The sequence below is a fragment of the Megascapheus bottae genome, chromosome 15 (assembly GCF_031878675.1).
Source record: "Megascapheus bottae isolate mThoBot1 chromosome 15, mThoBot2.hap1, whole genome shotgun sequence".
NCBI lineage: Eukaryota > Metazoa > Chordata > Mammalia > Rodentia > Geomyidae > Megascapheus > Megascapheus bottae.
In genome coordinates this window covers 56,674,024-56,698,615 of record NC_143523.1, presented here as the reverse complement: position 1 = coordinate 56,698,615, position 24,592 = coordinate 56,674,024, and the positions used below count along the sequence as shown (strand labels likewise).

Sequence of the window (24,592 nt, the reverse complement as noted above, 5' to 3'; positions counted from 1 at the left end):
TAAAAAAATAGAAAAAAAAAGTGTCCAAGGACAGTGCCCAGGCCCTGAGTTCAAGCCCCAGGACTGACAAAAAAAAAGAAAGAAAGAAAGAAAGAAAAAAGCTCACGTAAGTACTTGTGTGGAATTGTTCATAGCTGATCTGTTTATTGCAGCTGAAACTGAAGACTGTCCAGGTTTGTTCATTACCTTGTGAATGTTAACACAACTCAGCATTCAGTGAAGTAGTACTTAGTAAGGGATACAGACTACAGACACAGGCTGGAATAAAAAAAAAATGACTAAATGAATGACGCGAGAGACAACATTTACAGTGGTATGATTTAGTTCCAATCAAATGCCCAGGCAAGGAGTATTCACACATATGGGAAGTAAAATCCCTATAATTGTAGGTAGGAATTGAGGTTATGTGTTAAACAGGAAAGAAGGAACTTTGGGTGCTTGATAAAAAATGTCATAAAACTGCTTTCACCTCCAATCCTAGCTACTCAGGAGGCTGAGATCTGAGGATGTGATTCAAAGCTAGTCCAGTCAGGAAAGTCTACGAGACTCATCTCCAATTAACCACTAGAAAGCTGGAAGTGGAGCTGTGGCTCCAGTGGTAGAGTGCTAGCTTTGAGCAAAAAAGCTCAGGGACAGTGTTGGTCCCTGGTTCTCTCTCTCTCTCTCTCTCTCTCTCTCTCTCTCTCTCTCTCTCCTCCCCTCTCTCTCTCACACTCACACACACTCACACACACACAAGCACACATACATATGACACACAAAACGTAGTGTAATCATGGTTTCTCAACTTTATAAATCTACTAAAAACTATTGACTTTTACATCATGATCAGTAAATTTAAAGTGCATCAGTTATGCTTCAATGAAGAATGAAGCTACTCTTTCTTTTTCCTGATGCATGTCCACCTGAGATTCAAGGACTGATGGGTAATGCAGACATTTCTTTCTTGGGGAGAGTCATGGTGGGTTGTCTGTGGCTGCAGAGAATCTCTCAGGGTTTGCGTCCTGGACGTGTGTGTCTGGCCTGTCATGGGGGAGAGTATGGAGCTTTTCCTCCTCCCCTTCCTCCCCTTCCCCTTCCTCTACCTAAAGTTGCTTCATGCTGAGGAGGTGATGACTGAGTCTCCAAGCACAGCAACACAGTCATCCCCATTACAGTCTGGTCTCATTAATCCTGAGATACACAAGTGTATCCTTTAGTTTTCTGTGACTGTGACCAAATACCTGAGAAAATCAGAATGAAGAGGGGAAAGATTTATTTCAGCTCATGATTTCTAAGGTTTCAGTCTGTGGGCAGATGGCTTTGTTGTTTTGCAAAGAAGAAAAGCACGACAGGAGCATGTGGTAGAGGAAATCAGCTTCCTTATGGTGGTCAGGAAGTAAAATGGAAGCAAGGAAAGGGTCAGGGCCCCTCCGTCCACTTCAGAGGAACACCCCCCAGTGACTTCACTTCCTTTTGCTATGTCCTGCCTCTTAGACATTCTCCACCTTCCAAAGTGCTGTCATAGCCTTCTAATCACATGGCTTTTGGGAGCTATTTTATATCAAAACCATAATGCTGTGGTCAGAGGTGATCACAGAAGCCTACTAACTTGCTGCCTGGCCCCCTCTGACTCATGTTTTTCTACCAGTCACAACTGGGGGCTCCCACTTTTGACTTGTTTTCAGCTTTCCTCATGGGCATGTGCCCTTTGGATCTGCCTGTATATGTGCCATTTACCTAGGCCAGGCTTTGGCTCTGTAAACCTGGGAGTGAACATCTATCTAGCTTGGCCCTCCCAGTTAGAACCGCCTGCCTGTGCTGCTTAATGCTACCCTGCTATCTTTGCATGGTGCCTATTGAGTGAGTTAATTCTCTCCTTTAACTTAGGCCTTGGCTCTGGGCACTGCCCCTGAGCTTTCCTACTCAAGGTTAGCAAGCTCCATTGAGCCATAGCTCCACTTCTAGCTATTTACTGGGTAACTGGAGATGGGTCTCATGGACTTTCTTGACCCAGTTTGCCTCAAACCAAGATTCTCAGATCTCAGCCTCTCGAGTAGCTAGGATTGCAGGCATAAGCCTCTGGTGCCTGACCCTTTTCTGTCCTTTGACCACATATTCTCAAGGAGAAGGGAACAGAAAGTACAGAACCAGAGCCAAACATCAGAAATGGAAACCCTCAGGCTGGGGAGGGGCCTGTAGGAAGGAGCCTGCACATTGGTGCCTGAGAGGCTTGTGGTCACAGGGAAAACAGTTCTTGCCAAGTGACCGGGGCAGGAACTGGAGCCTCCAAGGAATCCTGTGACTTGCTAAGATAAATTCAAAGCAGAGGAAAAATAAATCATCTTGCATGCATCTTATCCCTGAGGTCTGAAGCTGTGGCTTTGCTCTGGGAGGGAGGAACGACCTTCAGGACTTAATGACCTTCAGGAAGACAGTGTTCCTTTCCCATGGCCAGACATGTCTCAAGACCTAGCCGACAACTCAAGGTCCCACAGGACTTGAAGCCCTTCCTCACTAGGGTAAAAACAGGCCGAGAGCAGTGTGAAGTGGGCCTAGAAGTAAGTCCTGGAAAGTCAGGTGTTAAATGTAGCCCCATCCACCATCCAGAGGTCTGGCTCTTCCCCTACTAAGGTCGGGGCGGAGAAGGCTGTGGAAGCATAGATCTGAACAAGAGGGAAGCAATTCCTAGTCAACCTTGAAAGGAGACCATGCTCTTGGCTTACCTGTGAGAGGCAGGGCAGCGGTTTGCGTGTCACCCAGGCCTCCCTGCCTCCTGAGGCACAGGTCCCTCTTCCTGTTAAGTAGGGACACGGAACTGTTTCTACAGGATGAATGGTTCAACGTCGGCTCTGAGCTTCATTGAAAGCATTTTGTTCAGTCTTTCTACCATTAGAGATATTTATTTATTTATTTATACCACTACCAGGGCTTGAACTCAGCCTCACATTCCTACTGGCCTTTCTTGTTCAAGGCTGGTGTTATTACCACTTGAGCCACACCTCTCCTTCCAGCTTTTTATTAGAAAATTGGAGACGAGAGTGTGGCTTCAAACCATGATCCTCAGATCTGAGCCTCCAGAGTAAGTAGGATTTCAAACATGAGCCACTAGTGTCCAGCCAAGAGATTTTTTTCAATAGCCTTTGACAATGGCATTGTCCATATCTATAGATATACCTACGTAGATACTATCTGCAAGTACACATGTGTAAATATATATTTATGTATGTATTTCTCTATCTCTATACATATATACATATAGATATCTATATAGATAAATAGAAATCTATATAGAGTATGTATCTCTCTGTAGAGATATCTGAGATCTAGCTATATCTATCAGATATAGATCTCTCTCTCTGTCTTTCTGTCTCTGTCTCTGTCTCTCTCTCTCTCTCTCTCTGTATCTGTCTCTATCTCCATCTCCATCTGAATAGTCATAGGCCCTGAAACATTTGTTCTTTCTCTGAATGATGATTTGCTGCAATGATAAAGGCTCTGGAGCCTGGCTAGTTCCCATTCGAATCCAAACTTTTACATTGATTGCTGTGTGCTTTTTGCTGAAAATCAACATTGCTTAAAGATTCTGAAAAGCAGGGAGATAATATATCTAACACACAATTTTATTGGGAGAGTAAATGAGTTAGCCTCTAATCAAGTCTTCCATTGTGTCTGGTAACAAGTCTGAAGGCCAACAGTGTGTAAGGCCAACTGCAGGGGTTCTTTGGCCAGAGAGAGGCCCTTGGCCTGTGGAGGTCAGAGGCCCTGAGATGTAGGGCAAGAGGGGAGAGGGAGGCAACCTTCTTTTAGCAGTAACCAAGTTGCTCTTTGCATTGAGCACAAACTGTCCTCATTCCTCACAGCGCCCCGTCATGGGGACTGACTACCATTTTCCTGTTCTCTGTGTGAGTGGCTCTGATGGCTCACACATGTCATCCTAGTTACTCAGCTGTCTGTGATCTGAGGATCACAGTTCAAAGCCAACCTGGGCCGGAAAGTCCTTGAAATTCTTGTCTCCAATGAACCAGTGCAAAGCTGAACGTGGGCTCAATTGATAGAATGCTAGCCTTGAGCAAAAAAGCTCAAGGACAGTTCCTAGGCCCTGAGTTCAAGCTCAAGGACTGGCATATAATAATAATAATAGTAACAATGATAATCTCTCCAAAGGTCGGAGACAAAAGCAGCAAGACTCCCATCTCTGGAGACTGGTCACTGGCTCTAGCCTATAGATAATGCAGGCCCACAGAGAGCAGACTCCATAGTGATTATGAGGCTAATGACGCGGTAAAATAATGATTGGTGATATCCATTAAGTCCTTGCCATGCAGCAGACACAGTTTGACATGTGTGATATATGTCATTCATTTAATAAGAAAGGAGCCATTTCATGGAGGGTCACAGACAAGGTGCAGTGCTGTTTGCCCATCTTCAAAGCAGTGTCATACAATTTCTAAGCAGTTCCCAGCATGTAATACCACTTGATCCTAAGTATTTGGGTGGCAGATGAGGGCTCTATGGTAAGCTCAAAAAAGCCTGGGGCATGCTATGAGGAAGCTTGTCCTGTTTGCATGGGTGTGTGGGCGTTCTTAGTGGCAGCAGACCCTGGGAAGGAGAACCCATGGTTAGAGTGGAGGAATGGATGGGGCCCTCTTACAATCCAGGTCTGTCACGTGCCCTGTCAGAATCAAGAAACCAAGGCAAGAAAGAAAGCAGCAGGTGGACATTTCTGGAAGTAAAATGATACACTGAAGCAATGCCTGCCAAAGAATGTGGAGCAAGAAGAGCCCTGAAGGCCCAAGAGGATGAAGAGGATGTGGCAGAATCTGACCGAATGCCAGACACTGGAAGCTCGTGCCTGTAATCCTTACTCAGGAGGCTGAGCCCTGGGGATCGAGGTTTGAAGTCAGCCTAGACAGACAGACCTTGAGACTCTTATCTCCAGTTAATCACTCCCCCTACTCCCTGCAAAAAAGCTGAAAGTGGAGCTGTGGCTCAAGTAGAATGCGGGCCTTGAGCAAAAAAGCTCAGGGACAGCACCCAGGCCCTGAGTGCAAGCCCTAGGACTGGCGTACGCATACTCAGTCATGCGCACTCGCACACATACACACATACCACAGAATAAAAACTTGACCTAACACTTGGTAAGGGCTTTCTGGGTTGAGCTCATTTCCACATGTCTAGCCTTCCCGTCCAGATATACCATTTTGGTGGCTGACATCATTCATTCTAGGCTAGTTCCTCTGTCCACTCATGGACCAAGCTGGGCCTGGCTACTGGGGTCACTGGCATGGCTCCATTTCTCAAGAATCCAACCTTCAAGCCCTATAGTAACCCCCCTGCCCCCACTTCCCACCAGGGGAGGGATTGGAACAGCTGCAATGCCTAGATTTAATATAAACTTAGAATACACTGCCATGTTGGTGTCACCTTTTGGTAGCTTTTCTTTAAGGAGCTGGTTTGTGCCTAGCAGCCACAATGGATCTGGCTCCTTGGATGATTTTCCTGTCTCAGTTTTCCTGGTTCTCTAGTGTCTGGGCTAGGTCCTGATTTCTTTCTTCAGGACCAATCGAGTCAGAGCCCACATCCCTATTTAGCTGGCACTAAACAGTTCTCTATTTAGGAAGGGCCGGGACGGCTCAGAGGTGTGCAGATTCTAGAGGCTGAGCTGTTTCCACAGCAGCTTGCATAGACAAGGCACAAATATGGTTTTGCTGTTAACTTTGCACGCGCGCACACACACACACACACACACACACACACACACACACACACACAGAAAAAATGGCTATTCAGAATTTCTTGGAGCCTTGTAAAATCCAAATCATCTATTCTACCTGGCATCTTGCTTAGGGGCATAGCTTCTCCCCCTTATTCCCTGCCTTGTCTGCCCTTTGTCACCACTGAACTGGTGAGAGGCCATATTATGAAAGGCATTCTGTATTATACATACAGAAGAAAGGCTTCTGATCAAGGCTCAATGCCGAAGCACAGGCACCATGAAACATCACACTCTCAGGGAGATGTCCACACTGCTACCTATGTGGTAGATAAGACTTGGTGGCTAGCTGATTGTGTCCCAACTCACACAGGGGACATCTTCTATAAGTTTTGTAACTTTGTTTTCCAGGGGCTAGTGGCTCGCTCTTGTAATCCTAGTTATTCAGGAGATTGAGATCTGAGAATCTCAGTTCAAAGCCAGTCCAGGGCCATGAGACACTTAACACCGGTGAACCACCAAAAATCTGGAAATGGAGCTGTCACATAAGTAATAGAGTGCTAGCCTTCAGAAAAATAAAAGCTCAGGGATAGTGCCCAAGCCCTGGGGTTCTGTAGTAACCTGTCAGGATTAGCTGTCTAACTCTGTTTTTGTTTTTTTGTAAAAATGTATAAACTACTTGACCACCTGTGTGTGGTGTTTCCCTAGTGAACAGGACGACCTGTGTGTGGTGCTCTCCTTTAAAAGCTCAGCCCCATGGAAGGTTGGGACTGCTCTCTATCAGTCTGAAGGTGGAGAGTAGCTGCTGCGTTGCTATTAAACTGACTCCTTGCTCTGTTCACTGAGTACTGGTGACTCTATGGCTGGAGGGTTTGGAGACCCCAAAATGGTTGGGATATTACAGGTTCAAGCCCAAGGACCAGAAAGAGAAAAACACAAAAAATACACAAACTGTGAGACAGAAAAAGGACTGGTTGCCCATTTTACTGACCAAAGATGTGAAGACCCAAGGAAATAAGTCACTGGTCATCTCTATTTTAGAATGGAACACATGTTGTTACAGGCCTTTGACTCCCTGCCCAATGCCATTCACTCCATCTGGGCCCCCTGGGTGATGGAGGAGAGGAGGGCCTTTGTGGTATGGAAGCTCCTGGTACCTGGCAGCAGCGAGACACAGTTGTTGATCTCCTTTGAGAACCCTACACATGTGCCTCTTGCTTTGCCCTTGTTAAAGCCAGAAATCCCCAAACAAAACCCAGCCCAGCTTAACAAGATCCTCACAAACACTTCACTTCTCTCGGATCACACAAACCCTCTAATTTCGAGTTCGTTTCCGGGGCCATGTTTTCCAACCTTTCTGGTTTCCATCCTTGCTGGCTCCAGAAACACTAACCCTCTGTGTTTGAGACAAAAATCCGGCTCTGTTACATTCTGAGATTCGGGATAACTTCTCCTTGTAAGTTAATAATAAGGTGGGCTTTTTTTAGTCAAAAGATCTTGGACCCAGCCCTGCTGGCTCAATGGAGAAAAACCGGATTTGGGCCGGGAGGAAAGTCAGTAACATTATGTCTCTGGGGTGACTCACTTGTGTATATGGGTCTCACTGTTGAACTATGAATTAGAGCTAAATTTAGTGAAGTTGTACTATTCAGAAGGGCAAAAAATGGTGATGACAATGCAGATTTTTTTCCAGCTTACTGAAAGCTCTGGGCAGGGCGACATAAGTTCATTATCAATGATGTTCCAGAAACTTTCATTTTTTTTTTTTAGTGTAGGAAAGAGCTAAAAGATTAAACCCAAGAAAAGAGAATAGGGGGTAGAAATATTTGATCCTCCAACATAGAAAGTAGACTTAGGGAGATTATCTAAGCTCAGAGGCAAAAGAAAGATAGCGAAAGATTTCAGAGAGAAAAGGAATTAAAGGAAACATTCACAATAAATAGAAAAGGTGCGTGAAAACCCACGAGAACAACTCCAGCATGCTAGGAAGATGGCGGCAGGTGCATTCCGCACACAGTGGAGTTGTTCTGTATGCTACTGGGGGCTGGAGCTGACATGCTACCCTACTTTGTTCAAAGCCATTGAAAAGGCATCAATATGAAGCCCAGGAGCAAATGATGACAAATGAAGGCTCACTAATTATTGTGTCATGTACCTCTCTAGTTGGGCACCAGTGGCTCATGCCTGAAATCTTAGCTACTCAGGAGACTAAGATCTGAGAATCCAATTTCAAAGCCAGCCAGCCAGAAAAGTCTGTGAGACTCTTATCTCCAATTAACCACCAAAAAGCCAGAGATAAAGGTGTGGCGCAATCAGTAAAGTGCCAGCCTTGAGCAAGAGAGCCAAACCAGGGTGTGAGACCCTGAGTTCAAACTTCTGGAAGAGCACATGTGTGTATACCCACCCTGGCCACACTCACAAATAATGTACCACATTGAGGGAGGGGTGGATGATGAGAACAGAGAAGACGTGCCTGTGTGCAAGGGGGAGTACTGGAAAATTCAGTTTTTCTATAAACCTAAAATTGCTCTGGGTGCCTGTTATAGGTGCAGATGTCTATAAATCCTAGCTACTTAGGGGCCTGAGATCTGAGGATTGCGGTTCAAAGCCAGCCTAGGCAGGAAAGTCTGTGAGACACTTACCTCCGATGAATCCCAGAAAAAGCCAGAAGTGGTGCTGTGGCTCAAGTGGCCTTGAGCAAGGAGCTCAGGGACCAGTGCCCAGACCCAGAGTTCAAGGTCTCATGGCCTTTCATGCCTGGGCTGGCTTTGAACCTCAGTCCTCAGATCTCAGCCTCCTGAGTAGATAACCATGAGCCAGTTAGGGACTGGCTTGGTTTTTAAGGTTTTTGTGACTATTTCTAGACTTATGAAGATATACTACTATTACATGCTACTAAAAAAAATAATAATAGTAATCTATCACAATGCAAATAAGCCAGACACTGGTGGCTCTTACTTGTAATTCTAACTACTTAGAAGGCTAAAATCTGAGGATCAAGGTTTAAAGCCACCTAAGTAGGAAAGTCCTTGATAATCTTATTTCTAATTAGCCACCAAAAAGCCAGAAGTGGGTGTGGCTCAAGTGATAGAGCACCAGCCTTGAGTAAAAAATACTCAGGGATATCACTCAAGCCCTGAGATCAAGCCCTAGTGCTAGCACCCCCCCCCCACACACACCAAACAAAAATAAAAATAGTGGGAATTATTCACAGAAGTTGTTACTTCCTTTTACGTTCAAACCTAAACCATGGAAGTCTGCAGTACTTTATATTGGAAGGAAAAAAATAAACATTTTAAGAGTTTACAAAGCTAAGGCAAACATATATTTGTGTATTTAAGCAATGCTGAGTGCCTCTAATCCCTTGTTTGCTCTTAGCAGAGTTTTGCAAACTCACATTCTTCTTGGCTATTTGGGAACTGATACTGTGAGCCCTCAGTTCTAAAGCGAGGACCAGCTAACATTTCTATTCCCAATAAAAAAATATGTTGATCCTGGTGAATCTCTCTGGAAATTAGGTTCTTGGAAGTTTTCCCACACTGTGAGATTTAGTCTTCATTTATTTGTTTTTAAATATCTAGTCTGTTATTAGAATAATGCATCTCAAGTATGTATATATATATCTATTTATTTGCATTTAATTATAGATGAATACAATGAAAACTCTCTGTCCTCTCTGCCGTTTGTTAAGTCCCTCAGCATCTTAATTCTCAAGAAACACTTTAAATTTTGTTTGCTTTGTTTTGTGATGGCTACCAGGACCTTACTTTCTTGCTTAACTTTTTTGCTCAAGGCTGGTGCTCTACCACTTGAGTCATACGTCCACTTCTGGCATAACTGTTGGCTAATTGGAGATAAAGGTCTCATGGCCTTTCCTGCCTGGGCTAGCTTTGAACCCCAGTCCTCAGATCTCAGCCTCCTAAGTAAATAAGCATGAGCCACTTAGGGTCTGGCTTTATTTTTAGTGTTTGTGACAATTTCTAGACTCTGCTTATTCAGATGAAAGTAAATTTGAGAACATATTCTTTTTTTTAATGCTATTACTTGGAAGTATTTTTAAAGGAAAAAGCCTAGCAACTAAATATGAATTTTAAAAAGTTGACATCTTTACAATTCCACACATTCTAAAATAATAATGTTTTCTTACAGAACACATTCCTAAGGAAATAATTAAAAGAACATTTAGTGTATCAAATGAGAAACAATGAAAAGGTGATCTGCTTCTATGTAGAGCTATAACCGGGGATAAACTGTACTTCAAACATATAAACATTTGGTCTGACAGTCCTTAGTATCACTTAAAACAGTCTTGATGGCTTTTGTTACTGATGGAAAAAAGGTATTTTAACCCAGTGAGAATATGTTCTTACTTCCTCTATTTTCTTGCAAAGACTGGGGCAATTTATACCATGTCCCACGCTTAGCCTTTTCACTTGCCTTTGCACCAGGCCGACTTCATACAGACGGCTTCCTTGTTCTTCTTCCCAGCCTCAGAACACACCATGGGCAGACACACCCTGATTCACTTAACCAGTTACCAAGTGATTGACAGTTGGGCTGTTTCTGAGTCTCCTGCTACAACAAACATCACTGCAGTACCCAAACACATCCAGTCCAAGTGAGTGATCCATGACAGTAGTTCTAGATACTTAGAGATTGAGACCTGAGGATCATGGTTCAAAGGCAACTGGAGGTAGAAAAGTCCATGAGTCTCTTATCTCCAATTAACCAGCAGGAAGATGGAAGTAGAGCTGTGGCTTAAGTGGTAGAGCATCCATCAAGAGCAAAAGGCCAAGCAAGAGCATGAAGTACTAAGTTCAAGACCCAGTACTGGCACAAAAGTAACTAGCTAAATGGAATGATTAATCTTTTTGTCCCCCTGTGCTGAGGCTTGAACTCAAAGCCTGAGCACTGTCCTTGAGTTTCCCCAAGGCTAGCACTCTACCACTTGAGACACAGCACCACTTCCAGTTTTTTCTGTGTAATAGTTATACATGGGCAAGGATATCCATAGAAAAAAATGCCAGACTGGAGTTCAAGGCTCTGTAATGTTGGCAAGTTATTTCCATCTAGATAGAGCTGAATACACGGTGGCTCTGTACTTCACCAGCTCTGTACACTTTGCGGTTGGGTGCAATGTCTGCTATCTATAATCTCAGCTACTTGAGAAGCTGTGATAAAGAGGACTGTGGTTTGAGGCTGGCCTGGGCCCCCCAAAAAATCAGCAAGAGCCCATCTAGACAACATCTTAGGTATTTTTGTAACACTCAGGGGTGTCCTCTTGCAAAACTAGCAACATGGCAGTCCATCTTGGTACAGGTCAAAAATGAAAAGCCTATCTGAAAATTAACTAAAGCAAAGAGGGCTGGGGGTGTGGCTCAGGTGTTTCAAGTGCCTGCCTAGCAAGCACAGGGTCCTGAGTTCAAACCTGGAACCACATATGTATGTGTGTGTTGCCTTAAATTTGACTGCTGATATCTGATGTGAGACCAAATGTGTAATACCTTTTAGCCTGCGTCCTCCTTTCCAGAAAGGCTTGTTTTCAAGTAAAAGGGACTCTCTAATCTTAGGTAAAAACAGGCTGCTTACTTACTTTGGGCATTTGGTACCATTCCTAGGGGCTTCAGGGAACTGTGTTTTTATATTTCTGTACTTCTTTTTTTCGCTTCTGCATTTTTTATTGTAGTTTATTGTCAGGGTGATATATAGAGGGGTTCCAGTTACATTCATCAGGTAGTGGATACATTACTTCTTGAACGTTGATACCCCTTCCCATATTTTTCTCCCACTTTCCCTCCCTCCCACCCCTCCCAGTCATCTTATTTTTCCCCTTCCCTTTCCTCTTTCAAATAAATGAATTAATGAATATACAATATACCAGCTACCAAAGTCAGGGAACTTTCTTTTTATTGTGCTAGTATGAGGACTTGAACTCAGGGATTATCTTTTTAGCTCAAGACTGCCACTTGAGCTACATCTCCACTTCTGGCTTCTTGCTGGTTGATTAAAGATAAGATTCTGGTAGACTCTTCTCAGATCTCAGACTCCTGCATAGCTGGAGTTACAGGCATGAGTCACCAATGCCTGGCATTGGTGGCATAAAGGAATTTATTTATGGTGTGTGTGTGGGGGGGCACAGACAGACCTCCTCTGGTACATCAGACTTTCCTGGAACATGTCTGGCCCAAGGACATCAGATGCCACAGGGGGCTTTCTTCTGGGTTCCTGGAGCCCATAGGGCACCTTTGAGTCAGAACTGATCGGCATTCAAGGAGGTCTGTAGCCTCCATCCTCACACAGAGGTTTAGCTCACCTGTCTACTGCATGTTGCCAATGTTGTTCAGAGCAGTTATGAAGTCCTTGTGAGTGCTGGCTTTCATATGTAAGCTCACTGTCCTGCTTCATTGGCTTAACACTAATAGCACACCCGACAAAACTAGTGCTACAGTCACAACACAGTTAGCTCACTGGAAAGAGGCCCTTTCTCAGGGGGAACTCACCAAGCCTATACAGCACAAGGAAAGCTGGTACTCATGGGGGGGGTGGGAGGGGAGGGTAAAGACTTCAGGGTATAGCTTCCTGGAAGTACCTTGGAGATGCTCTGATTTGGAATGAGGAATATAGTTTGAGAAGAGCTCAACGAACTTCCTAGGGACATCTTTACTCTTGCCCCGGAAGGTAGCCACACCAGTGCAGCCAATTCAACTAGATCTAAACCACTGGCTCCCACATCTGTACAGTGGATGGAAAAGCTAGCCCTGCTCTCTCCAAGGACATCTGAAATTCACACAGCACTTCATAAATTACACACTAACTCATCTCCTCTGCTGAGGGGTCAGCAAGGGTCAGCAGCTGACCCGCAGCCCTCCCTGGAGATCAGCAAAGAGCCTTCTCCCACCCCCCCACCTCTGGTCTGGCTGCTCAGAAACTACTAGAAACTGCTGTCTTCTTTGTCTTTCTGCTTCACAATGACTCCCCAGACTCTCTTGCTTCTACAGCTCGGGAGAGACTGTCACCAGTATGACCAGCTTGGCCCCCCTGCAGCCTAAGAAGGGCAAGAGGCGGAAGGAAAAAGCTGAGGTCCCCCCTGCTGTCCCTGCCAAAGGTAAGAAGCGGCCTGTGAGCTCCTACATGGAAGAAGTCATGGCTGAGCCGAGGCGGGCCTGGGCTCCAGTGTGGGACTGGAGCCATGAAGGACATGTGGGTCCACTGAGGTGCTGAGCCACCTCTGCCCTCAGGGTGGCACCCTGGGCCCAATTGGAGTCTGGCAGCAAGAGAAGGTCAGCCTGGCACAGAGGAGTGTGTGCTATGTTTACTTGGAATAGTCTACACGTTTTAGGACAATGGCCAGGGCGGTAGGAGTGGCAACATCTTCTTAACCCAATAGGGGAACGGAAGGAGTCCTGTGTAAACATGTCACTCAGGTACAGGGTGGCCATTATCATAGCTTCCAAAAGATAAAAAGGAGACATAGGGAGCTAAGAGCTAACCCCCCACAATGTATGTATATGTACATATATACATGTATATGTACACATAGGTAAATATATGTATATATGTCTCTATGTACATATATACACATAGGTACATGTATATATGTATCTGTGTATATGTACATAGATACATATGCACACATGTATATGTGTGTCTATGCATGCATATATACATATATATGTATGCACACATGTTTATATAACATGTATAAAACCTTGATGGAAGAAAGACAGCCTCTTCAACAAATGGTGCTGGCAGAATTGGCTACACATATGTAGAAAACTTCAGTTAGATCTTTATATATCACCCTGCACCAGAACCAACTCCAAATGGACCAGACACCTCAAGTAAGATCAAATATCCTGAAAATATTACAGGAAGGGATAGGGGATACACTAGGGCTCTTTGGCACAGGTGAAAACTTCCTAAATAAAGATCCAGAAACATAAATCAAAGAAAGTCTGGATAAATGGGATTGCATTAAACTTCAGTGTTTCTGTGTGACAAAGGGTATAGCTAACAGATTGGGAGAAGATCTTTACTAGCTATACAACAGACAAGGGACTCATATCAAATATACACCTAGAGCTAAAAGAATTACACCCTTATTTAAAAAAACCCTCAATGAAACAACCACCCCATTAATAAGTGGGCTAAAGAATTAAAAAGAACCTTCTTTGAAGAGGAAATAAGAGTTGCCAATGAACACATGAAAAAAATGTTCAATATCTCTGGCCAAAAAGAGATGCAAATCAAAACAACATTGAGATTCCACCTCACCCAAGTTAAAATAGCCATTACCAAGAAAACAAATAATAGTAGATGTTGGTGGGGATGTGGCCAAAAGGGAATGCTACAGCACTAAAGCCACCCTAAAGCTACTAGCACAATTGTGTTTGTTACAGAATTATTTGCCATAGCCCACATATGGAACTAACCCAGATGCCCCTCAGTAGATGAATGGATGAAGAAAATATGGTATATATACACAATGGAATTTTATGCTTCCATCAGAAAGAATGACATCACCCCATTTGTAAGGAACTGGAAAGATTTTGGAAAAAAATCATTTTAAATGAAGTAAGCCAGACCCCAAAGGAACTGGCTCCATGGTCTCCCTCATTTGTAATCATTAGTGTATGTCTAGGCTAGTCCTAGCAGAGGATCCCAATAGCACATTAGTTATGTGCATAGGACCATGTAAAATGATACTAATCAAACTCCAAGATATGGAAACAAGAGAGTATTTTTTGTTATTGTTCTTAATGTACTGTGTGAAGTTATTTTTTTTTCTTTCATTCTTTTTTCCTTTGCTTTATCCCCTGTTGTAACTGTTTTGATTCTGGTTCCCTGTGCCTTGTATATACCTTTATTGGATTTGGGGAAGGGAAGAGGAATGACAAAATGATGACACAAAGAACAGAGGGTGAACTGATGCAACAGCAATACAAGACACTTTGTTGGAAATGAACTTTACTTGTGGAGGTTGGGGGGTGTTAGGGGAAGGAAAGTGGGAGGAAAAGGAGGGAGAGGGCCGGAATAATACTGACCAGTAATAACTCATTACCTTACTTAGTAACTAACCTCTCTGAATATCACCTTTACAACAAAATTAAATTAAATTTAAAAGCAAAATGAGATGTGGGAAGCTAACACACACATAGATATACACATATATAAACATATACATTTATGCAATATACATTTACATGTATACACATGTATATGCATACCCAGATATACATATTGCATGCTCATATATCTATAATGCATATGTATCTGTCATATCCATGTATATACATGTGTGTATGTATATATACAGATAAATATATATGTGAGATTTAATGCCATATTCAAGTCCCAAGTCATTCAAAGCCTAGTTACAGGAAGATCCTTGTTGGTTTTTGTTTGTTTTTTTTTTTCTGTATTAAATTAGGGCAGTGGCATTGATTCACACATTTAATCCTAGCTACTTAGGTGGCTGAGATCCAAGGATCATTGTTCAAAGGCAGCCCTGGGCAAAAAAATAAATAACTAACTAAAAGGCCGAGTGGAGCTGTGGCTCAATGGTAGAGCATGTCCTTGAGCAACAAGGCTAAAGGAATGTGCTCAGTCTCTGAGTACAAGCCACAGAACCAGCACAAAAATGAATGAATGAAGGCAGTCAGACCTCCCTGCTGACGTCATAGGCTACGTGTGGGCCAGTCACCGTCTCTGGGGTCTGTGAGCAGCTGGGAGAAGACCCTGTCCTAGATGCGTCAAGTTCCTTGACCTCATGAAATGACTTGCACAGAGCTGTGCACGGATCTAGCTGTGGGGGGATGATGTCATGGACTGAGATTTAGCAAAGGATTCCTTCTCCACTCTGGGAGGGAATCCAGGGGTCCTTAGGTCAGATGCTACCTCTTCCAGTGGGTCTTCCAGTTGGCATGCAGTAGCTCTGTGGTGCTCATGCTAGGCCAGCACTAAGAGACCAGGGGAGAAATGTAAACTAAACCTCCATGTCTTTCCACAGCTCCCATAGTGACCACGTTCCACAAACCAAAGCTGCTGAAGCCACAGAGAAGAGTCACCCTGGTGAGTGAGAATGCTGTGTGCTGGTGTTGTCCCTCCTACCACCACACACCCTGGCCCCACAAACGCCCTTACACACTCGGTGTGCCAAGACAGTGCCCTCACTTGGTCAATATATGTGCTGAAATAATGCCTCACACACTCAGTGTGCTGAGCCAGTTCCCTTACACACTGAGTATGTGTGCTGAAATAACGCCTTATACACTCAGTGTGCTGAGATAGCACCATTACACACTTGGTGTGTTGAAATAGTGTCCTTACACAGTTGGTGTGTTGAAATTTCTTAGGACCTTTTGCATCAGATTTTGAATCATTTCATCTCCCCCAAAAGGACTTTTAACTGGAAGCTGAGTGCTGATGGCTCACTCTTATAATCCTAGCTAATTAGAAGCCTAAGATCCAGAGGTTGGAAGTTCAAGACCAGTCCAGGCAGAAACATCCACTAGATACCATCTCCCAAATATTTAGGGAAATCAGGTTCAAGTGATTGATAGAGTGCTACCCAAGCCAGGGAGCACAAGGTCCTGAGTTCACACCTTAACTACAACAGTAACAGTTACTTTTTATTATGAAGGCTACTTTTCAGAAGCAAGAAAAAAATTACTCAGACACATAAACTAGAAATTGAAAGAGGCCAAAGAACCTTTCTGGGTGTATGTGAAGTGTTTCTATGTTGAAATAGCTTTGGATCTGATGAAGAGTTGCAAAGCACACATGTCCTTCTGCCCTCCATGTGATATCTTCCACAGCCATGGAGTCTTTATCCAATGAAGACATTAGTATTGGCGTGTCAATGTTACCTATGTCCTAGACTGTAGCCATATTCTTCAAATTTCCCCCTGGTTGATCTCTTTCTGTTTCTGGATTCAATCTAAGACCCCACATTAAATTTCCTTGTCATCCCCCTACCTTTCTCCAGCTTGGGACATCCACATCTTTTCACCATACTGATTTTTCTTTTTCTTTTCTTTCTTTTCTTTTCCTTTTTTTGGTGTTAGTCTTGGGGTTTGAATGTCCCTGAACATTTCCTCTCAAAGATGGCACTCTACCACTGAGCTTTAACTCCAGCTTTTTTGTTAAGCTGGTTAATTGGAGATGAGTCTCGTGGATTTTCCTGCCCATTCTGCCTTCAAATTGTGATCTTCAGATTTCAGCTTCCTGGGTAGCTAGGATTATAAGTGTGAGCCACTGTGCCCAGCTGACATTGATATTTTCAAGAAGAATGGCCAGCTACTTATAGACTGGCCCTTAATTTGGATGTCCTGTGGTTTTCAGATGACTGGAAATGGGATCACCAATTTGGTGAATAATGCCAAATGCCTGTGTTGAATGGAGCACAGGCCCCTACGGTAGCTCCCCCCCACCCCACCGACCCAAACAGCTCACTTCCTAAGGACCCCAAAGGAGACCTAAAACCATAGGTGGTGTCAGACCTTATAGAGGCTGTCTAGTGATAATGTTGAGTTTAGTTTTTTTTTATTTGCACAAGGCTGACATTCTACTATTTGAGCCACACCTCTACTTTTGGTCTTTTGTTGCTTACTTGGAAACAAGAGTCTCAGGATTTTTTTGCCCAAGCTGGCTTTGAATCTCAAGCCTCAGATCTTAGTCTTCTGAGTAGCTAGGATGGCATGAGCCACCACCACATAGAAGACTGAAAAAGAACTAATAATAAAAACAAAATATGCTATAACACACAGCCTTGTTTGTTTGGTATTTTTTGATTGAGGTTGATCGAGGTTAAGGAGACTGTGAGAAATGCAATCGGGGATTGGATTGGAGAAGGTTGCTGTGTGTCTATAATGTCCTTTTCATACCACAGTCAAGGTCGTCCCTGCCAGCATCTTTGTTGGTTTCTGGTTTTTCCTTCAGAAGCCAGCCCCAACCCCTAGCTCACATGGCAGATGTGTATGAGATGGTGATCAAAGCTCCGCCTTCCAAAGATAAATGTGTGAACATGTTAAATTCATGGTATTGATGAATAGTCATCTGTCCAGAGAGTGTGAATATCTTATTTTCCTTGAACCTGGGCCATTGGCTTTGTGTTTGTCAGAGACTGCCTTGAAGACTTCCACTACAGCACACTAATGGCAACTTTTCTTTTTGTTAGTGCTGTAGTTTGAGCTCAGGACCTTATACCTGCTAGCAGGCCACGTTCCCAGCATTTATTTTGTTTTTTTGCCAGATGGCTATTTTTTCAGATGGGGTTTCACATTTTATACAAGCCACAATCACAAGCCTCATATTTATACACCTCCCTCCTGCTCCTCCTACCCATAGCAGCATGACAAGCACACTCCAGCAGGCTCAGATTGTTGATTTGAGATGATGTCTTGTGAAGTTTTTGCCCAGGCTAGGCTCAAACTAAGACCTTGATTTTATGAGTACTTGGAATTACAAGGGTGAGCCGCCGTGCCTGGCCTCTAATGGTCACTTTCTATTTCTCTCAGTCATTTTACTTAGAATGTTTTATTTTCCCCTTTTGCCAGTTCCTGGGGCTTGAACTCAGGGCTTGGGCACTGTCCCTGAGCTTCTTTTGCTCAAGGCTAGCAACTAGCACTCAACCACTCAGCTGCACTTCCAACCCATGAGAATTCTTCTATATGGAAGAACTACTTTTTCCTTCACTAATCCAATAATTTCTTGTTCTTAATATGGATACAGAGGTATTTAGTTAATATTTTGAAGATTTTAATCATTGTTGTGTCATTGCTAATATTCTTTCGCAACAGGTGTGACTGCATCAGAGAGAGAATGGGGGAGGGGAGAGAGAAAGAGAGAGTGGGAGAGAAAGAGAGAGAGAGGGGGGAGGGGTCCAGGTATGCAAAAGCAGTGTATTGAAGTTCTGTTTGTGTTTCCCAAGCATCATAGCTAAAAATCACAGTAAGATTGCTTCCTTCCGTTCTAGTTTTGCATACCAGGACATAGCTTTTTTCCGAGTGCTCAAGTGCCTACAAGAAGCCATAGGAGAAAATGTCATCAACCTTGAGCCAAACGTCTTCCTCTGCTCTGCAACCAGTTAGCTGCCATTTTCCCTTTATCTGTTGAGCATACACACACACCAATTGTGCAATTTTTGGCTACAAAATGCTATCTTGAGCAGATTTTTTCGGTCATTTATTAAAATATTGGAACCAAATGCATTTTAAACAATGATTCCAGTCCTGATAGAAGCTTTCATTACTGATTTATTTATTTATTTATTTATTTATTTTTACTGTAAAGTACTAAAGACTTTTTTAGTCTAGCATGGTGATTCACAGATATGATTTCAGCAGCTACTTGGGGGGCAGTGTTGAAGTGATCGAGACTGGGCAAGTGAGATTAGACCCTATCTCAATCAATAAACTGGGTGTGGTAGTTTACACTGTCATCCTTAGCAACAGAGAAGGTGGCGGGGGGGGGGGCGGAGGGGGGGAGGAGAGGGATAACTTGGTTATATGCTGGCCCTGGGAAAAAATGTGAGATCTTTCCAGGCACTGGTGGCTCATACCTGTAATCTCGTACTCAAGAATGCTGGAACCTGAGGATCATTGTTCACAGCAAGCCTAGGAAAATCCCCAAAACTCTTCAATTAACACGCAAAAAGCCAGAAGTAGAGGTGTGGTACAAGTAGTAGATCATCAACTTTGAGTGAAAAAGCTAATTGGGAGCACAAGGCCCTGAATTCAAGCCTCAAAACCAGCACCGAAAAAAGAAGCAGGAAGGAAGGAAGGAAGGAAAGAAGGAAGGGAAAAAGGGAAGGAGGCAGGAAGGGAGATGTAAGACCTTATCTAAAAATAGCTAATATTATCAAACAAGACTTTATTTTTACCATAAATAAACTTCAACTGGAAAAGAGAAGATGAAGCCAGGCGCGGTGGCTCAAGCTTGTAATCGTAGCTACTCAGGAGGCTGAGATCTGAGGATCTCAGTCCAAAGCCAGCCCAGGCACTAAAGACCAGGAGACTCTTATCTCCAATTAACCATTAGGAAGCCAGAAGTGGCACTATTGCTTAAGGGGTAGGGCAGTAGCCTTGAGCTGAAGAGCTCAGGGACAACACCTAGGCCCCGAGTCCAAGCCCCATGACCAACAAAAAAAAAAAAAAAAAAAAAAAAAGAAAGAAAATGAGAAAATATAAAAATAAGCTATGAAAAAAGAAAATATATGAAAATAGACCTACTAATTTCTTATTTTTCACAGAAAGATCAGGGCAGTTTTATGTATTTCAAAAGGATTTTTAATGCGTGTTCTTTTTTAATTAAAGAATTTATTAACATTGATTTTTATATCATATGTCAAATGTCATGTTTAACAAACAAGTATTCAAGAAGGGACTCTCTATATACAATCACTGACACATAGATTTTAGAACATAATTAAAGTTAAGCTGAGGGTTTATATGTCATAGATACATATTAATATATGTAATAAAACATTATGTCCTATAGAGTATATAGCACATCCAATATGAAAGTGTTCTTTAAAAAAATTAAATTGGTATAATAAAGGTGATGTACAAAGGGGTTTCAGTTACTTAAGTCTGGTAAAGAGTACATTTCTTTTTGGACACTGTTGTCCCTTCCCTCGCTCTCTCCATTTTACTCTCTCTAATGAGAGGATTTTCTTTTTTTTCATATATTTTTATTGTAATTAATAGAAGGGTTACATGATATTTGCCAGATAGAAGGTGCATTAATTCACATACATTGATACCCTTTCACATGTCTTGGTCCCCATTTCCCTCCCCCCCACGCCCACCCCTGAGAGGATTTTCAATAACAGTTTTTAAAATATCAGATTTATCTTTTGGTTGTTAAGATATGAAGAGTTTTAACCAATTTTACACAAAATTCCCTGGAAACAAATCAATTAGGCTATGATTTTTTTTACTGGTGACAGTCCACAGTAAAGAGCTGACCTCAGCTGTGCCCTGTCTGACCAGCAGTTTTAGAATAGAAAAGTGGCTATGCGTCAACAGATTTGGTGATTATGAAGATTTATTTTCTCCCAGGAGGTTAGCCTTGACCTTGGTTTCAATCTGGTCGATTGTTATCTCTCCGATCGATAGGTTTTGATGGTAGCTGAAACTGAAGTCAGTAACTACTTGTTGACTCCTCGGACCTCAGTGGGTAATTGAGGACCTCGAGACGTGTGGCTGCTGGGTGAAGTGGCCACTGTCTTCCAAGTGTTTCATTTTTTCACACTTAAAACCAGTGCTTTTGCCAGGTACTAGCAGTGCATGCCTGTAATCCTGGCCACCCAAGAGGCTAAGATCTGAGGATCACAGTATAAAGCCAGCAGTGACAGGGAAGTTTGGGACTCTTACCTTCAATGAGCCACCAAAAAAGTCAAAAGTGGAGCTGTGGTTCAAGTGACAGAGCACTAGCCTTGAATAAAAATGCTCAAGGCTAGTGCCTAGGCCCAGAGTTCATGCCCCAGGACCAGCAAAAATCAATAACAACAAAAACCAACCATCAAACAAATTAATAAAATAGCGCTTTCTAGTTGGGTCCTCAGCTTCCAGGAAAAGCTTCTTTAGTTCCTCTCTCTAGAAAGTGGCCTTGGATAGGACACTGGGAATGAGGGAAGACTCCCACAAGTGTCAAAATGTGAGCTGGAGTGCAGCTCAGGTCTAGAACTCCTACTCAGCTGCTTCAGGTCTTGTGTGTTAACCCTAACGCTGCACGACAAAAAAAAAAAAAAAAGTTCAAAAGACTCTAGAGGCAGATGCACTTAGGAGTTTTCTTTAAATCCTTGAAGTCTTCAGGGGTCCCTGGTCTCGCCTCAGTTAACTATTCTGCAGCTCCCCACCCTGGGAGCCCAGGCAGCTAAATCACATACTTCCAGAAAATGTTGTCTGTGCCACCCTGTTTCAGAAGAGATGGAGAGCGTGGTTGATGAATTTTTATGACAGGAGGCCAGCTTATCGATTGAGAGTCCAAGTAGAGAGACAGAGACAGAGAGAGACAGAGAGACAGAGACAGAGTAAATACAGTTTAAAGGGAAACAAGCAACAAGAAGTTCTGCTGTGTCCAGAGGGGAGGAGCCAGGTAGACAACAGCATTTTCAAATTACTGAAAAGTAAAGCAAGCCTGGCACCCATAGCTCACACCTATAATCCTGGCTAGTCAGGAGGCTTAGAGCTGAGGAGCAGGCTTTTGAAACCAACTTGGGCTTTGACCCCATGAGAGTTCATTCACACACGCACGCACGCACGCACGCACGCACGCACGCACGCACGCACGCACGCACTCATGCACACTCACATGCACACACACATGGAGTAAATCTAGCATCTCGTTCAGGTTTCAGTGACTTTGCTACTTGCCTCTGTAACTGTGGTCTGTGCCATCCCTGCCCTTTGCAGATCTCCTATAAGCTCTGTCTCTAAAGCTGTTGGGGTCAGGCCTCCTTGTCCCATAGGGAGAAATAAGTTTCTTGTGTAGCTTTCCAAGGCGGAGGGGGGATCTCTTGTGGTCTTAGTCCCTTCCGTCCATTCCCAGCATTGCCACCTGGAGCTTTCCCTAAACACAGCTCCAGCCCCATCACTTCCCTGTCCTTACCTCCAGGAGGAAGCCTGGCTTCCTGAGAATGGCAGGCTCACATCTTGTACTCACTCCCTTTGTCCCTCCCTCCCCGGAGAGCCTCCATCCTACCAAGACCCCCGTGATCCAGGGTTCTCAGCCCCGTGCCCGCTGATCCCCTCAGCCTCCACCTCCAATGGATGGCTCGCTCATCATCTTCTTTTTGCGTCTTTTAACCCACATCTTCCAAAATCCAGTTCATCTACATGTCTAACCCTCGTGGCATCAGTACTGGGGAACTCGGCTCCATTCTTGCAGGTGTTTGGTGTCTTCTTTTACCTTGTAACTTGCCTTTCCTCTGGCTTGTCTCCTGCCTCTCTTCCTCACTAGGGTCCCCCACTCTGTCTCTGGGACTTGAACTCATGCCCTGGGAAGGTCAGCTCTCACAGGTGTACCACCATTCAGCCCACCAGCTCCCTGACTAGCTGGGGCCTTCAAGCCCATTCCAGCTCTGTGACTGCTTCCTGTATCCTCCCTTTCTCAGGATCCCTCAGCTCCACCCTGGCAGAAACACTGGGCTTAGTGCTGCCCTCTCCACCTGCTTCCCTTGACTCACCCCTGTCTCCACGAGTGACAGCTCCAGCCAGGAGCAAGACACATGCCTCTCACAGCTCCAGAAGGACAGCGGCTTTCTGTCCCATCTCATAAGCTGGGCATGTGCAGGCATGTCCCTTCTCCTCCTTGCTGCCCAGAGCTGGTCATGTGGCTGATTCTGAAAACCTCTTAATACATGGATCAGGTCCTTTGTCTATTTTTAAAGCATTTATTTATTTGTAAAAAGATGTATTGAAGAAGAAGAAGATAAGCAGAGCTCCTGCCAAACCAGAAGGCTCCTGAGGAAAGGCTTAGGTACTTTGTACAGGGGTTAATGAGGCATCTCTAGGAGAGAGCTGCATGACTTGAGATTATTGTAAAATCATCATTAGAAAAGTTTCTGTCAGAGTCCCTACTTTCATATAAATATATATATAATATATATATACATAAATAGGTTCACTGAATCCTATGATAAATCTATTTTCTTTCATTTTTGAGAGTTCATGCCACTTTACATGTGCCTTTTACATGTCTCTTTATACTTTTTTACATTGTCACTAATAATGTGGAAGGGTTTCCATTTTCTTTTCCCTCTTTCTTTTTCCCTCAACCCTTGTTTTCTTCCCTCGCTGTCTTCTTCCTTCCCTCAATCCTTCCTTCCCTCCCTTCCTCCTACTTCTCCCTCTCACCCATTCTTTTTACAGCAGCCATCCTTTCATTATAGTTTTTCCCTAATGATTAATACTGTTGAATATCTTTTATGTTTTTGTGGGCTTATATCTTTAAAGAATTTTTTTTTTGCCAGGCCCGGGGCTTGAACTCAGGGCCTGAGCACTGTCCTTGGGCTTTCTCAAGGCTAGAGCTCTACCAACTTGAGCCACAGCACCACTTCCAGCTTTTTCTATGTCTGTGGTACTGAGAACTCGAACCCGTGTAGGCCCATCTCCTGGCCCCTCAAATCCTTTTAACTATTTCTGTTGCTGTTGATATTAACTTGTTGCAGGTTTTTGAATGTTGTGAGCAAAGGTTGTCTTTGCAAGTCCATTGGCTGTCCTTTGATGCCCCCAAAGGTGTAGATTTGTTGGGGACTGGCTTTACTCACCCATCCCTGTGTCCCCAGATCACTGGGTCTCTCGATGTCACCTCAGCGTGTGTACACTGAGTGTGTGCTGGGTGCAGGCTCTGTGGTTGGAGCTCTTGGTCTTTTCCTGACTGTGGTGTGATTCAGCTGTCCCAGCATTCTCTGGGAGTTGGGAACAAAATCCCATCCACTAAGAGCCACTGATGCAGAACCTGTGATTTATCAAAATGTGTGGTGAATCTGGTGGACTTTAAAGTCTGAGACATGTGGCTCTGTGTAACTTCCCAGATGGCTCAGAGGGCAACTCGGATTCGGTGGAGACTCAGCATCACCATCCTGCACCTCTGCAAAGGGTTCTCTTTAACCCTTTGTCATAAGAAAGTCCAGCCTCCCAGATGAAATAGATGAAGAATTCTATCACCTTTGCAAGCCGAGGCTTTATCCAAGCCCCTGGGGCCTTGCCCCTGGCATCTCCAAAGGCCCTTGCTGGTAGAGAATCCTGATGGGCTGCTGAATTCTTCTTTCCTGAGACTGCCAGATTTAAAGTCTTTTTTTTTTTTTTTTTTTTTTTTTGCCAGTCCTGGGCTTGGGCTCAGGGTCTGAGCACTGTCCTTGGACTTTCTCAAGGCTAGAGCTCTACCACT

General features: G+C 43.8%; 1 protein-coding gene across 1 annotated transcript in view; it reads left to right on the top strand.

The window, feature by feature from the left end:
- Positions 1 to 24,592, top strand: part of Vstm4 (V-set and transmembrane domain containing 4) — an 82,988-nt gene that overhangs the window by 47,138 nt on the left and 11,258 nt on the right. Inside the window, exons 6-7 of the mRNA XM_090347019.1 lie at positions 12,694 to 12,800; positions 15,705 to 15,766. Coding sequence (XP_090203145.1) covers positions 12,694 to 12,800; positions 15,705 to 15,766 — 169 coding nt within the window. The remainder of the gene's footprint in view (positions 1 to 12,693; positions 12,801 to 15,704; positions 15,767 to 24,592) is intronic.